This window comes from Prionailurus bengalensis, chromosome C1 (genome assembly GCF_016509475.1).
Source record: "Prionailurus bengalensis isolate Pbe53 chromosome C1, Fcat_Pben_1.1_paternal_pri, whole genome shotgun sequence".
Classification (NCBI taxonomy): domain Eukaryota; kingdom Metazoa; phylum Chordata; class Mammalia; order Carnivora; family Felidae; genus Prionailurus; species Prionailurus bengalensis.
Window position 1 is genome coordinate 188183086 of NC_057345.1, and position 14121 is coordinate 188197206.

Below are 14121 nucleotides of genomic sequence, written 5' to 3' on the forward strand. Positions count from 1 at the left end.
TACATTATGAAATGATTCCCATGTTAAGTATAGTTACCATCTATCACTACACAGAGTGGTTACAAAATTACTGACTATATTTCCTATGCTCTATGTTACATTCCCATCACTTACTTATTTTATAATTGAAAGTTTCTACCTCTTAATCTCCTTCACGTATTTTGGTTGCCCCCCAACCCTCACTCTAGTAACCAACAGTTTCCTGTATCTATGAGTCTGTTACTGTTTTGTTTGTTTGTTCATTTGTTTTGTATTTTAGATTCTGCATGTAAGTAAAATCACATGGTATTTGTCTTTCTCTGATTGGCTTATTTCACTTAGCATAATACACTTGAGGTCTATCCACGTTGCAAATGGCAAGATTTCATTCACTTTATAGTTGAGTAATAGGGCTCGTCTTTCTTAAACACAGAAATTCTCTGGATGATACCAAGGATATGAGAATGGCACTTTAATATATTTGTTAATAAAGCATCATAAATCTTACTTCTTTTTCAGAGATAAAATACCTTTCTAAGATTCTGTGCTTCTTCCCAGAGCTCTGCACGTTTGAATTAGTTGAATTATAGTATAGTGAATTAGAGTCAGGTTTGCTGGTTTAAATTATGGCTTTCCCACTAGCTCACTGTGTCAAATTACTTAACCTTTCTGTGTCTTAGTTTTCACATCTTAAAAGAGCATTCATACTAGTAGTATTTATCTTAGAGACTTGAGATGATTGAATGAAAATATAGTACCTGGCACATGGTAGTTGCCATATAAGTATTAGGTATTGTTTTTATTCTTAGAAATAATGTCTCCAAAGTCTCTTTCCTGCTGCATTGAATGTGCTATGAGGCCAAAGATTTCATCGACTTTGTCTGCTGTTAATTGAGTTCCCTGAAAATACCTCCAAACGGGCTTATAGTCTAGCTCTCCCTCTTTTTTTTTTGGTCTTAAAAATGTTTTTATTTGCACATGCAATTTTTTGAGAAAGAGTTAATATGGCTGACCACCCTTTCTTGAGCTTTTTGGGTTTTATTTTAAAGGTTAAATGAGTTTGGGGGAGGAGATGGTGAGGAAAATATTCCTCCTTCTTTCCTTCCTTTTCTTTCTTTCTTTCTTTCTTTCTTCTTTCTTTCTTTCTTTCTTTCTTTCTTTCTTTCTTTCTCCTTCCATCCTTCCCTCCTTCCTCTCTCTTCCTCCTTCCCTGCTTCCTCTTTCTCTTTTCTTTTTTCTTTTCTTTCTCTTTTTCTTTCTTTCTTTTTCTTTCTTTCTTTCTTTCTTTCTTTCTTTCTTTCTTTCTTTCTTTCTTTCTTTCTTTCTTTCTCTATTTCCCTCCTTCTCTCATATCCTCTCCTTCTCTCCTTTTCCAATTCTCTCTCTTTCTTTTTTGATTCTCCAATCTTAGTGATCCAAGGGAAAGGCTAAAAACACTTAGTGCCTTCCAAGAGTTCAGTTGCAGCAGTCTTTGGTTTAACCTGGGAAAATCCCTAGCTGTCCGGCAGGAAAGTTGTAACTCTTGCCTTTAGGAGGCGCTGTTTGTCAGAGTTATCCTAAACCTGGAAAAGGGAGGGGGAGAGGCCGTCAAGGGAGCTATGACGTGAGCAGGAAGTTAATTATCAAGTTACCCGAACCGGGACATCCAGTTTTCACTTGCCTAGGCAGAAAGTCTTGAGTTCTCTTCCCGCGCAAATGGGAGCTTCCCTGGAACGTGGATTACACAGAGAATTTTAATTTCTTAAAAACTTGTTTTCAGGCAGTTTCCCCCGGAACCATTTACTTCCAGAGGACGAGCGGAATTTGATCTGAAGGTATGTGATTAGCACCTTTCCCCTGCTGAGGTCTTACACGCTAGCCTTGTTCCTTCCTTCAGTTTTAGAAACTTGCAAAAGCTCTCGTTGTCAGCAATGGCACTGTTTCTGCCGGGATTTATTAGCCATGCCAGGGAAAATGAAGGTTTAAAAAGTCCCAGGAAAGCTCCAACACAGACTTCTACGGGCAGAAATATGCTAGTCCACAAATGGAGACAAAGTCTGTTAGACTCACTAAAGTTCTAGATTGGAATCTTCGGGAAACTTCGAGGCAAACGTATGCTACCTTGGAATAGGAAGACATCTCCAAAAAGCCATTCATTTGGTTTCTGGTATCACAGGCTGCTTCTAGAAGGAAAGACCCCATGGATGATCACATTAAAAATAGCATTTTCTATTTTCTTGCTCTCTCTTTCTAAAAATAAGCTCTATGCCCAATGTGGGGTTTGTTCTCACAGCCCTTAGATGAAGAGTTGCATGCTCTTCTGACTGAGCCAGACAGGCACCTCTCTGTTTTCTTTTTCTAACAACAAAAGTAATGTGTGTTTGTTGCAGAGAATCTGAGAAACTCAGAGAGGAGCCTGGAAGAAAAGTTATTTGTAATTATACCACCTAGGTATAACCACTTTTTGTTACCGATACTGTGTTTTGTTATGTTCTTCTTCCTTTAGAAAGTGGTTTCTTGTTTCTAAATAGCTCAGTTTCGAGAAGAGAGTATATACCTTGAGGTCTTATAGTACGAATTATATTACACTGAAAAATTTTATCACTTCATTGCTCCTTTGATTCGAATGGAATTTGGTATAGAAAATACCATATGAACTTTATGAACTAATCTGGTAGAAATATTGATTTAGGTAATTTGTGACTTCCTTCACTGATCTGAGCAACTCTTGTTTAAAACCACCCTTTGGAGTCTAGGATTATGGCTTCTCTTTTTTGTGAGATACAAACCTGTCCCATTATGGTTAGCAGTGTTACCTCATCCTTCAATTGGTAGACACTTATGAAATATAAAACCCGAGACTGCTTTATTTCTAAAATGAAAGGCATAAATCTGAGCACTATTTCTGCCATTTGGTGGAAGTGAATTAAGAGCTCTAACAGGGAGAAATTGTGCTTTGTCATTCTTCCTTTTGACTAGCGCCCACCAGGGGCATTTTGATTTGGGAGAAATAAAAGTAGGTTGAGTTCCAAAAAAAGCTCCTTCCAGACCTCCAGAAGGGTTAACATAAAAGTGCTGTGGTTGAAGGTTGGTTGTTTTTTTTTTTTTTTTTTTTTGCCTATTGGTTTTTGAAATAATTTCACAGGAATTTTTATTTTTCAGCACTTCCAGGAAATTCTAATGCCTGGCATGGAGGAGGCCGGGGAAGTGGGGTTCTGTGGATCCTTTTTCTCTTATGTGCTGCCCCACCTCTCTGTCTCTTTCAGGCTGGCCATGACATCTCAAGGTCAAAGTTTGAGGTTCCGTTCAGATGATAATTGTCAAGTGAACTTCCGTGAGAAGCTTCTGATTATTGATTCAAACCTGGAGGCCCAAGATGTGGAGGGCTTGAAGTTTCTCTGCCGAGACTGGATCTCCCACAAGAAGCTGGAGAAGTCCAGCTCAGCCTCGGATATTTTTGATCATCTGTTGGCAGAGGAGCTGCTGAGTGAGGAAGACCCCTTCTTCCTAGCAGAACTCCTCTATATACTCAAACAGAATTCGCTGCTGCGGTACCTCCGCCAAAGCAGAGAGCAAGTGGAGAGTTTGCTGCCCACCCGAAGGAGGGTCTCTCTGTTCAGGTGAGGAGGGGTCTGTGATCAAGACAGGGGGGTTTTTCCATCTAGCTAGTGTTCATTCAGGCCACTGGGCTTTGAAAGGAGGTTGGGATTAAGATCTTTTTCTTATCTACCTCCTTGGATGCTTCTGAACCAGGAGATCTCTCAGCTTCCAGCACTAATGAGATGAAAAGTTGGGAGGTCAGCAAAGCTCTGGGCCTGGTAGTGGCTTCCCTTGGTTTGCTTCTCACCGCCAAATGAAGCCTGCCTCAGCATAGCAGGGCCCGTGCTTTCCTTTTACCCTCTGTACTCCCAGACAGCCCTTCCTCCTGTGAGTCATTGCGGGGATTTGAGAGGAGATAATGCATGCGTGGGGCCAAATAAGCAAAATGAAAAAGGGGATGTGTCTCTGAGGTAGGGAAGGACACCATTTATGCCATGTCCAGTTTTAAATGTTCATACCCTGTTGTATGAAACCCAGAAGGGTAAAATATAGACGTTTTACACAAGGGGTGAAATATAGGGATCAGGTTTATAATGGGTCAGACCTTAGATAACACTATTTTTTTCATTTAATTAAAAAAATTTTTTAATTGAGATATAATTGACCTATAACATTGTAATAGTTTTAGGTATACCACATAATGATGGGATATATTTATATATTGTGAAATGATCACCACAGTAAGTTTGACATCCATCACCACACATAGTTACAAAGTTTTTTTGCTTGTGGTGAGAACTTTTAGAATCTTCTTTTTTAGCAACTTTTAAATATATAACACAGTACAGTGACCCTTGAACAATGGGGGGTTAAGGTGCTGATCCCCACACAGCCAAAAATCCAGCAAAACTTTGGAGTCCCCTCCAATTTCACTACTACTGTTGACCAGAAGCCCCATAGATAACATAAACAGTTAACACATATTGTGTATGTCACATGTATTATATATTGCATTCTTAAAATAGAATAAGCTAGAGTGAAGGAAATGTTATTAAGAAAATCATAAGGAAGAGTAAATACATCTATAGTACTGTACTGTATTTATCCAAGTTCAAGTGGACCCTTGCAGTTAAAACCTGTGTTGTTCAAGGGTCACCTGTGTTGTTTAACTGTAGTCACCATGTTGTACAATACATCACCAGGACTTAGTCAATACGGTTTTTAATTGTCCACTGACGTATCTACATTAGAGAACTTCCCAAGGAAGAGTTGAAGTGTTATTTTGTGGCTGGGGTGACTAGAATCCTTCAGGTCTCCCTCCTTGAAGTGGCTCCCAGAATCTGAGCTATACTTGAGTCAGTGAGGGAACTCTGGAAGTCATTATTTCCACTCCACTGGTTAAGATCTCCAGCATACAGAGGTGTTAGTGTGTGAATGGAATGTTCAGCTTTTCTGGTGGTCAGTTACATGACTCTCCAGAAGTTGGGATAGTTTCCTTTTTTTTCAACTGTGGACTTTCTATAGAATGGTATCAAGTCCTCTCTTGACGAGGGCCTATAAAGTAAGCCTGAATTCCTAGAATGTGGTCAGGAGATGGGAAGGCATGCCAACATTGAGTTTTACATCTTCCTAGTGGGATGGAAAGTAGCACTGGACTTGGAATCATAAGGACTGCCTCTACTGCTTATTATGTTATCTTTATGTAATAGACCACTTAAAGCTTAGAGTTTTAGTTTTGAATCTATACAATGGGATTTGAAATTATCTGCTCACAGGGTGTGATCATTCAAATGAGAGAAAATGTATATAAAAAAGCACTCAATTTACTGTGCTGTCCTTTGCAAGTGTGAGGCTTTACTTGTCTCTCTGGATGTATGTCTTAGAAACCTGCTGTACGAACTGTCAGAGGGAATCGGCTCAGAGAACTTAAAGGACATGGTCTTCCTTATGAGGGAATCGATTCCCAAAATCCAGATGGTAAGTGGGTCATAAAGAGTGGGGTATTTGTGAGCACTGCCTTTTAAAAAAAATGTTTATTTATTTTTGAGAGAGAGAGAGAGAGAGATTGTGAATAGGAGAAGGTCAGAGAGAGAGAGAGGAAGACTGAGAATCCGAAGCAGGTTCCATGCTGTCAGCACAGAGCCTGAGTTGGGGATTGAACTCAACAAACTTTGATATCATGGCCTGAGCCAAAATCAAAAGTCAGACGCTTTCCTGACAGACCCATCCATGTGCCCCTGTGAGCACTGCCTTAATCAGTGTTGGGAATATGCTGGAAAGGGTCTTCAAGAAGGGTTTATATTTGTAGGAGATGATACCATACAGTGCTTAGGAACATTGACTTTGGTGTTGGATGGGCCTGGATTCTAGTTCTGGTTCTGTGACTAATGCCTCGATGTGGGGCAAATGATTGAACCTTTCTGAGTCTCCATTTTCTCATGTGTCATATTGTAGACAATTACACTACTTCCTTCCAGGACTGTTGGGAGAATTGGATGAAATAATGTGGGTAAAACTTTAGGGGCCTGTATTTGGTACATAGTAATCAGGTAGTAAATTGTTAACTTCTATTGGCACCCACTGTGTTTCACCATATAGAAATGTGTCGGTCACAGTAAGGAAATGAGGAGGTGGGTGGGTGGGTAGGTCAAATGAGGACTATGTAAGGAATTCATTAAATATATTTCCTGGTGTTAGACCTGTAGACCCGAACAGGTTCATTTTGTTTAGGCTACAGTTTTTTAAGATCTTTTTTTTCCTCTTTCATACCCCTCAGGGATTTTACCCTCTGTGTCTTTTGATTAGTCACTTATGGAGGCTCCTGTCTTCTAAAAGCTGGGTGTGGGTTCCTTGGAGTTGGTGACCAAGTCTTACTCATTGTTATAGCTCCAGAACCTTGTAGAATCTGTTACAAAATGGTGCTCTGAATGAAAGCATGAATGACTGGGATGATACAATCTTTCCCTTCTCTTTCTGAGAAAATGGCCTGGACCCTTGCTTTTATGTGATTTTATGATGAATGACTGGAGAGATTAGCAGGACGAACTAAGCCACCCTAATGGGGTTGTGCAAAGATACACTAATAACATTCTTATACTTGTTGCCCCTTGTCACAATCTACTAATTTTTTCCCTTAGATACTCTCTGGAAGTTATGATATCTTTCTTTTTTTTTTTTTTTTTTTTTACACTTTTTTCTTTTATCTTTTTATTCTTAAAAAAACCCCAACAAAACACAAGTGTAGAAAAATGAATAAAATACACATACAGATTAAAGAATTGTTATAAGGCTAATCCTCTTGAAACCACTACCCAGGTCAAGAATTTGAATTTTGCCAGCTGTTCTAGAAACCCCTCCACTTGTCCCATTCCAATCACAGCCCCTTACTTACCACCCGCTAGAAGAAACCACTGTTTTGGCTTTTATGGTAACAATGTTCTTATGTGTCTTTACGACTTTATCATTTACCTGTGCATCCCTAGATGTCAAGTTTAGTCTTGGCCAGTTTATTTCTTTTGAGTATCTTTTAATCTGTAGGTTAAACCCCCTTCCCCCAATCCCTTTCTTTTTCTTAAAATGTGTCTGTTGAAGAACCCCAGGACACCTGGCCAGTAGAATTTCCCCCAGTCTGAGTTTTGCTGATTGCGTGTGCTTGGTACAGTTCAATGTGCTCCTCTGTCCCCTGTATATCCTGCAAATCGGCAGCTGGATTCAGAGTCTGAATGTCTCCACATTGATTTCTTGTAGTTTGAAAGTGCTCCAGATTATTCTGATAATATTTTCTCCTAGCTTGGAACATCCTCTTGTGATTTCTCTAGTGTCTGGGTTTATAAATAAAATGAACCCACTCTCTGTGGTTACACTTCTCTCTGCGTCATGGACAGAAGTCCATACTCCCCACAGCAGGATGAGGGATGAGGAGATGGGCAGGAATCCCTGATATGCTCCACACCAAGCCGTGATTTTCTACTAGGAAAAACTGGGGGATGTATTTCTTCTTGTACTTCCTCCATGGGTTTTAGACCTTAGCTTGCAGGCATCTGTGGTTGGTTGCCAGAAGTATTCCAAACATTTTGCCCCCTGCTAAATTAGCTTTTAAGTCATTGAAGGCCCATGTTCAGGCAGCCAAATGATTTTATGCTTTTCTCATTCAGTACAGGAGTAAAGGGAGAAATCACTGTATTTCGCTGTGGCATAGAACTATGGAAATACCCGGTCAGATTCAGGAAAAGCACACTTCCTTCTTGGGTTCCAAATGAGCTCAGCTTTATTTCGAAGGAGATCTATTTTGCCATGTGAGAATTGTGGGTGAGTTATATACCTGAGATAATCCAGGTTGATCTCAACTGGACTTTGAGATCAGGCTAGCCTTCTGAAGTATGTAAAGGACAGTCTCTAAGCAGCTAGATGAGTTTCTATATGGGGGCTTAATAAGACTCCATTATCTGCAGTTGCCATTGCAAAAACTTTTGTTACTGAAATAAATTATTTAGCAGCTGGGTGAGGGGGGGGCCTGAACTTCCCTCAGTCAAAAAAGGAAATGTTTTAAATTCACACAGTCTCTCCAGAGTTAGAGAAATGACCTTTGTAGGGTGTTCTAGGGCTCCTTTTTGATAACTTTCTACAGGTTCATAGCAGAATAGCTGTCTTTACACATGCTGAAAGACTCAAACAACAGTCCGGAAATCCGTTCTCAGAGTAGCAATCAACTTAGGACGTTGGATGTAAAGGAAACCACACCCAAATCTACTAGCTTAGCAAAGGAGCACAACAAAAGAGGTTTCAGACACTTCCTGCTAGTATTAACCAGAGTGGTGTTCTTAAAGTACAGACTCCATTTAAATTGCGTGGTGTGTGTGTGTGTGTGTGTGTGTGTGTGTAGAAGGTGTCATTTACCAAACATCCAATGAACTTTCCACGAAGTTATAATGAATTTCTATCATTGCTTCTGGAATCGTGTCTTAGTCCCTTTTCTTCACCCTTAGTAGGATGCTGTCAAAAATGGGGTTTCGTGGTGCCTGTGTGGCTCAGTCGGTTAAGCATCCAACTTCAGCTTGGGTCATGATCTCACAGTTCATGAGTTTAAGTCCACATTGGGCTCCAAACTGATGATGTGGAGCCTGCATGGGATTCTCTCTCCCTCTCTGCCCCTTCTGTGCTCTCTCTCTTAAAAAGAGATAAACTTAAAAAAAAAGAAAGTTAAAAAAAATGGGGTTTCTGTTTTGAGGTTCAGAGAGAGCTCATCTGCCTGTGACCTACCACAGACCCTTGTGTGGTAGATTCCTTCTGACCCCTTTGCCCAGCTGATCAGCTCTGGATGAATCTTCCTGCACATGCTCCTCTCTCCTGCTTTATTCCTGGGCCAAGCTATTGGTGTGCTAGGGCTGCAGGTGGGGGCACACACACTTCTTTTATTTATTTATTTGTTTTTGAGAGAGAGGGTGCAAGTGAGCAAGGGGCAGAGAGGGAGAGAGAGAGAATTCCAAGCAGGCTCCACACTGTCAGTGCAGAGCCTGGTATAGGGCTTGAACTCATGAACTGTAAGATTATGACCTGAGCTGAAATCAAGAGTCAGATGCTTAACTGACTGAGCCACCCAGGAGCCCTGTCTCTGGAATGTCTTAAAAAATTATAATCTCTCTTTGATCAGATGAGAACAGAAATCAAGTAATCAATTCTGTTCTTTTCCTTGGTTGTTGACATCTTGAGTGCCTTATTTGAAAACACACACACACATACACACACACTCAGTAACCCTTCCTCATCCTTATGTTATTGCTCTTTCTCCCTGCCTCCCTCTACTGCCAAGCTTCTTGAAAGAATAGTTTGTATGTGCTCTTTCTCCACTAGGTCAACTCTGGGTCACATATCAATGCATTTCAATATGACTTCAACTTCCACCACTCCAATGAAACTGCTCGTACTGAAGCCAACATGAACCTCCTCATAACCAGATTTGTAGTTTCACATCACTTTTCCCATGTGGTTTTCTTTGCCTGGAATGTCCTTTTCCACGCTGGCAGTGAAGACATAGTCATCCTTCAAGAATCCCCTCCCAGGGGTGCCTGGGTGGCTCAGTCATTTAAGCATCTGACTTTGGCTCAGGTCCTGATCTCACAGTTTGTGAGTTTGAGCCCCACATTGGGCTCTGAGCTGAGAGCTCAGTGCCTGGAGCCTGCTTCAGATTCTGTGTCTCCCCTTCTCTCTGCCCCTTCCCTGCTCATGCTCTATCTCTCTCTCTCAAAAATAAACATTAAAAAAAATAGATGAAAAAAAAGAGTCCTCTCCCATGTGCAGCTTTTGTGAAGCCTGCTATGTGGAATAGACGAATGATGAATAAATGAGTGATACCACCATTTGAAGTCATCTTTTTCACCCATTCCCAATTGATCTCCACAACTCACCAAATTCTATTTCAGAAATGTGTCTCAGGTCCAGTACCTCTTGCCAATATTTTCTCTCTAATCCACTTCCTTCTCCAACCTATTTCAAAACTTCTGCTAAAAATAAACGTATTCATGTTACTGTCCTCCTTAAAAACTACTTCTGCCACTCCTTGACGCGTGGGACACTTGGCCCAAACTCCTCATATACTGTATGTTCCTGCGTGGTCTGATACCAGCCCGCAGTTCTAGCCATGATCTAGCTCTCACTTAGTGTTTGTACTCAAGTTTCCTTCTCAGTGTTCCTGAACACACTGTCCCTTTTTAACCGTTCAACTGTTCCATATATCTGGAGACTTCTCCCCAGTTCCCACTCTGCTGATGCTTAATGTATGCAGTGGGATGGTGTCCAGAGGTTCCTTTCTAAGCAGGTATTCTTTTCTGTGGGCTCTAATGTAATTTTGTCCCTGCATATTTTTCATAACCAGCTTAATACATTGAGAAGCCTTATTTACTGAAAAGAATATGATACCTTCCACCCCACATGTATTTCAGTATTAAAATAATACTAGCTGATTTGTGTTTTTTTCCCAGCAGTATTTAAGAAATTTTTTTTTTCTTTTCAAATACCAAATATTTGCCTCTTGTTTCTTTGGTGCTTCTGTTTTGCTGCTGCCCTAATCTAATTATATCATTTACAGCTGTAAGTGACGGGCAGTCTAGCTCAATGGTTAGTTAATAAGAGAGACTTTGACATCAGACTGCCAGGTACAGATACCAGCCCTGCCACTTATTGGCTCTGTGACCTTGGACAAGTGATTTAACCTCAGTTATTTCATCTTTAAAATGTGGATTATAATAGGATCTAGGCTCATTGGCTTGTTTTTGAGGTTAATGTACAGCAAGCACTGCCTGGTATATAGTGAGTTACATATATTTGGTATTTGGTATTAATATAGATTGTATATTTTACTTGGTAATCCACCTTCCCCCATACGATTGAACCCCTCAGGGGCAAACACTCTGCCTTATTCATCATTGCAAAATCTAGTGACTAGAGGCCATGCAGGTAATGTTTAAAGAATGAATGGATCCTCAGAGGGCAAGTAAATGTGACTCCATTGATTCTCTTGCAGACCTCTCTAAGTTTCCTGGCATATCTGGAGAAACAAGCTCTAATAGATGAAGATAATCTGATGTTACTGGAGGATCTCTGCAGAAAAGTTGTACCTAACCTTATGAGAAAGATAGAAAAATATAAGAGAGAGAAAGGTAACTAGCTTACTTACACTTGGTTCTTTGCACAAGACCATGGGAATTCTTAAACTAACTGGTCATTAATGATGTTTACTCATCACTCTGATGATACTGTCTTAGAAAAGCCAGAACTCTCTCCCCATCTGCTCATTTAAGACATATTTATTGAATGCAAACTATTTATTGAACTCTGTACTAGGCAGAGTTTTAGAAGTTGGAGACACAGTAGTGTATACAGCAAAGCTTCTGCTGTCTTGGATCTTATATTCTAATGAAGAAAAGTTTTAGATAAATGTCTTTTTCTCATTCATCCGTGGGGCGAGAGTAGAGAAAATAATTTTGAATGAAATAACAAAAAAGAAGGAGGCAGAATAGCATAAGGATGAAGAATGAGGTCTATGGAGTCAGATTGCCAGGACTCCACTTATTAATGATTCAGTGGTTCTTTTCTTAGCCTTTCTGTGTTTCACTTTCCCCATCTGTAAAGTGGGGATAATAATACTATCTACCTCATGAGTGTTTTGAGAACTGAATGAAGTAATTCCTGTAAAATGCATGTCTGGCATAGCGTAAAACATGTTGCTATGAATATGTTTGTCAGAAAGTCATGAAAACGTTCATATTCTCAGAAATTACTAACAGAGAAGAATTTTATTTCCTTGTTTTTTTCTTTAATCCTGTCTTGTAAAGGTTGTATTGCTGTCGTATTATATGGAGGTAATAGCACAGCATGGAAGTCAAAGCTGGTTGGTAAATATTTGTGTTTTTCCAGGTCTGTTTCTCCAGTGTTAAACAAGAGCTGAAATAAAAATGCATGAGTAGCTTTAATGCCACACCCATATTTTAGTTCAGTGAGTTAATCTGGTGTGCAAATGTCTTTGGTTGAAAACGAAACTAGCTAAAAGGAAACTTCTAAGAATTCTATAAATACACAATGAGTTGAGGGACAAAATATACTGTTGTTAAATTTATAAAATCTCAAACAATAATAAAGCAATGAATAAATGTATAATTTAAGTAAAAGTTATGAAAAATAAAAATGATTCTTCTAACCAAAGTTATCAAGTGAGAAATAAAAAGCAGGGAGTTGATATCGAAAATACATTTGGAATCATTACTGAACTCTGAATACAGAGATTTTTTTAAAATTACATTGCCATTTTCCTGTAGCTAGTACCCCACACAAAATGAACAGGGTAGGTGGTCAAATTATTTTGGATATTTGAACTCTGGAGAAGGCACTCTAGTGTTTATGTAGTAAATGCCTCAGTGAATCTTGAAGCCTGAGCTTTATATCAGAAGAAGAATTCTAATTTTGATTTTTCTTTTCTACAACCTACCTGCTGTGTGATCTCTTTTGGGTGTCAAAATAAAAAAAAAAAAGTTTTCCTCTACTATTATCACACCAACACTTCTGGAACACTTCTGACCTAGATGGGTATGATTTTTTTATACCAACCAATTCTCTAATTCTCTGGAGACACCAACTTGGTGTCCTATGATTTAATTCAATTCTGACAGTAACCAGAGTTAGTACACACCTTAACTAAATTAGGCTAAAGGCTCAGTGCCCTAAGACTGCCCCCTACTTCTGATGCCAGTCACAAGTTAGCGGGTCCCCAGAATACTCATGGCTTGTATCCAACTTGGCTACAAACTGATGGTTCCCATGAGCCCCTCCTCAGGTTCAGTAATTGTCTAGAAAAGCTCACAGAACTCAGGAAAATAGTTTACTAGATTACTTATGTATTATAAAAATATTTGACTCAGGAACAGCCACGTGTAGGAGGAAACGGATAGGGCAAGGTATGGGGGAAGGGAGATAAAGCTTCCAGGCCCTCTCCAGGCAGCTCACTCTCTCAGCATCTCCACGTATTTGCCAACCTGGAAGCTCTCCAAGCTCCTTCAGTTAGAGATTTTTATGGAGGCTTCATATATAGGCATGGTTGATTGAATCATTGGCCATTATGATTTATTCAACCTCTAGGCCTTCTCCCTTTCTCAGAGCTCTGAGTGTGGGGTTGAAAGTTCTAACCCTTTGACCACAGGCAAGTAGCCCCCCTCTAGAGGCTGTCCAGGAGCCCCCAATCACCAACCATCTTATTAGCATCTTATAGCAAAAGATGCTTAGCACTTCAGAGATTCCAAGGGTTTTAGGAGCTGTGTGCCAGGAAAAGGAGGGCAGAGACCAAATACATATTTATTATTATATCATAGATATCAATTAATATTTCAGTGTTGACTTTCTGTAGCCCTAAGAGTTTGGGCTTAATTCTGCCATTTAGGATTAAGGACTAAAGGACTGAAAAAATAGTAGGTATGCAGATTTTAGACTTTTCTGTAAATGAATGTGATCCAAAGGCAAAGTCCACTTTTTAAAAATGTTTATTCATTTTTTGAGAGAGAGAGAGAGAGAGAGAGAGAGAGCGTGAGTGGGGGAGGGGCAGAGAGAGAGAGGGAGAAACAGAATCTGAAGCAGGCTTCATGCTCTGAGCTGTCAGCACAGAGCCCAATGCAGGGCTTGAACTCATGAACACGAGATCATGACCTGGCCAAAGTCGGACATTGAACTGACTGAGCTACCCAGATGCCCCACGTCAAAGTCCATTGTATCTGATTAGGACACAAGCTCTATTTAAGGACTGCCTGGATACTTTTCTAAGTTTTCTTGAGTCTTGGTGTTTGCTTTAGTATTTTAAATTTCTTATTAAAAGTAATGTATCATAATTATAATAAAATTAAATAAAAATTCAAATAATGACAATAGAGTTTATCTACTGCTGGCCAGTCCCCAGACCTAATCACTGGAGTATATTTTTGTAGCCTTTCTTCTATATGGAGACAGTTTGTGAGTGTGTGTGTGTGTGTGTGTGTGTGTAGATTGATAAATACATATATATTTAAATAAAATCATGCTAATCATATATAACTTTCTTTATTCCCACCTAATATAGCTGATATTTTCCTATGAACATAATACAGA

General features: G+C 39.7%; 1 protein-coding gene across 1 annotated transcript in view; it reads left to right on the forward strand.

Annotated features, from left to right (window-relative positions):
* Positions 1–1337: 1337 nt before the first annotated feature.
* The window catches only part of CASP10 (caspase 10), a 32888-nt gene continuing 20104 nt past the window's right edge, over positions 1338–14121 (forward strand). The window contains exons 1-4 of the mRNA XM_043577470.1: positions 1338–1793; positions 3225–3578; positions 5382–5475; positions 11018–11153. Of these exons, the coding sequence (XP_043433405.1) occupies positions 3232–3578; positions 5382–5475; positions 11018–11153 (577 nt within the window). The 5' untranslated portion in view covers positions 1338–1793; positions 3225–3231. The remainder of the gene's footprint in view (positions 1794–3224; positions 3579–5381; positions 5476–11017; positions 11154–14121) is intronic.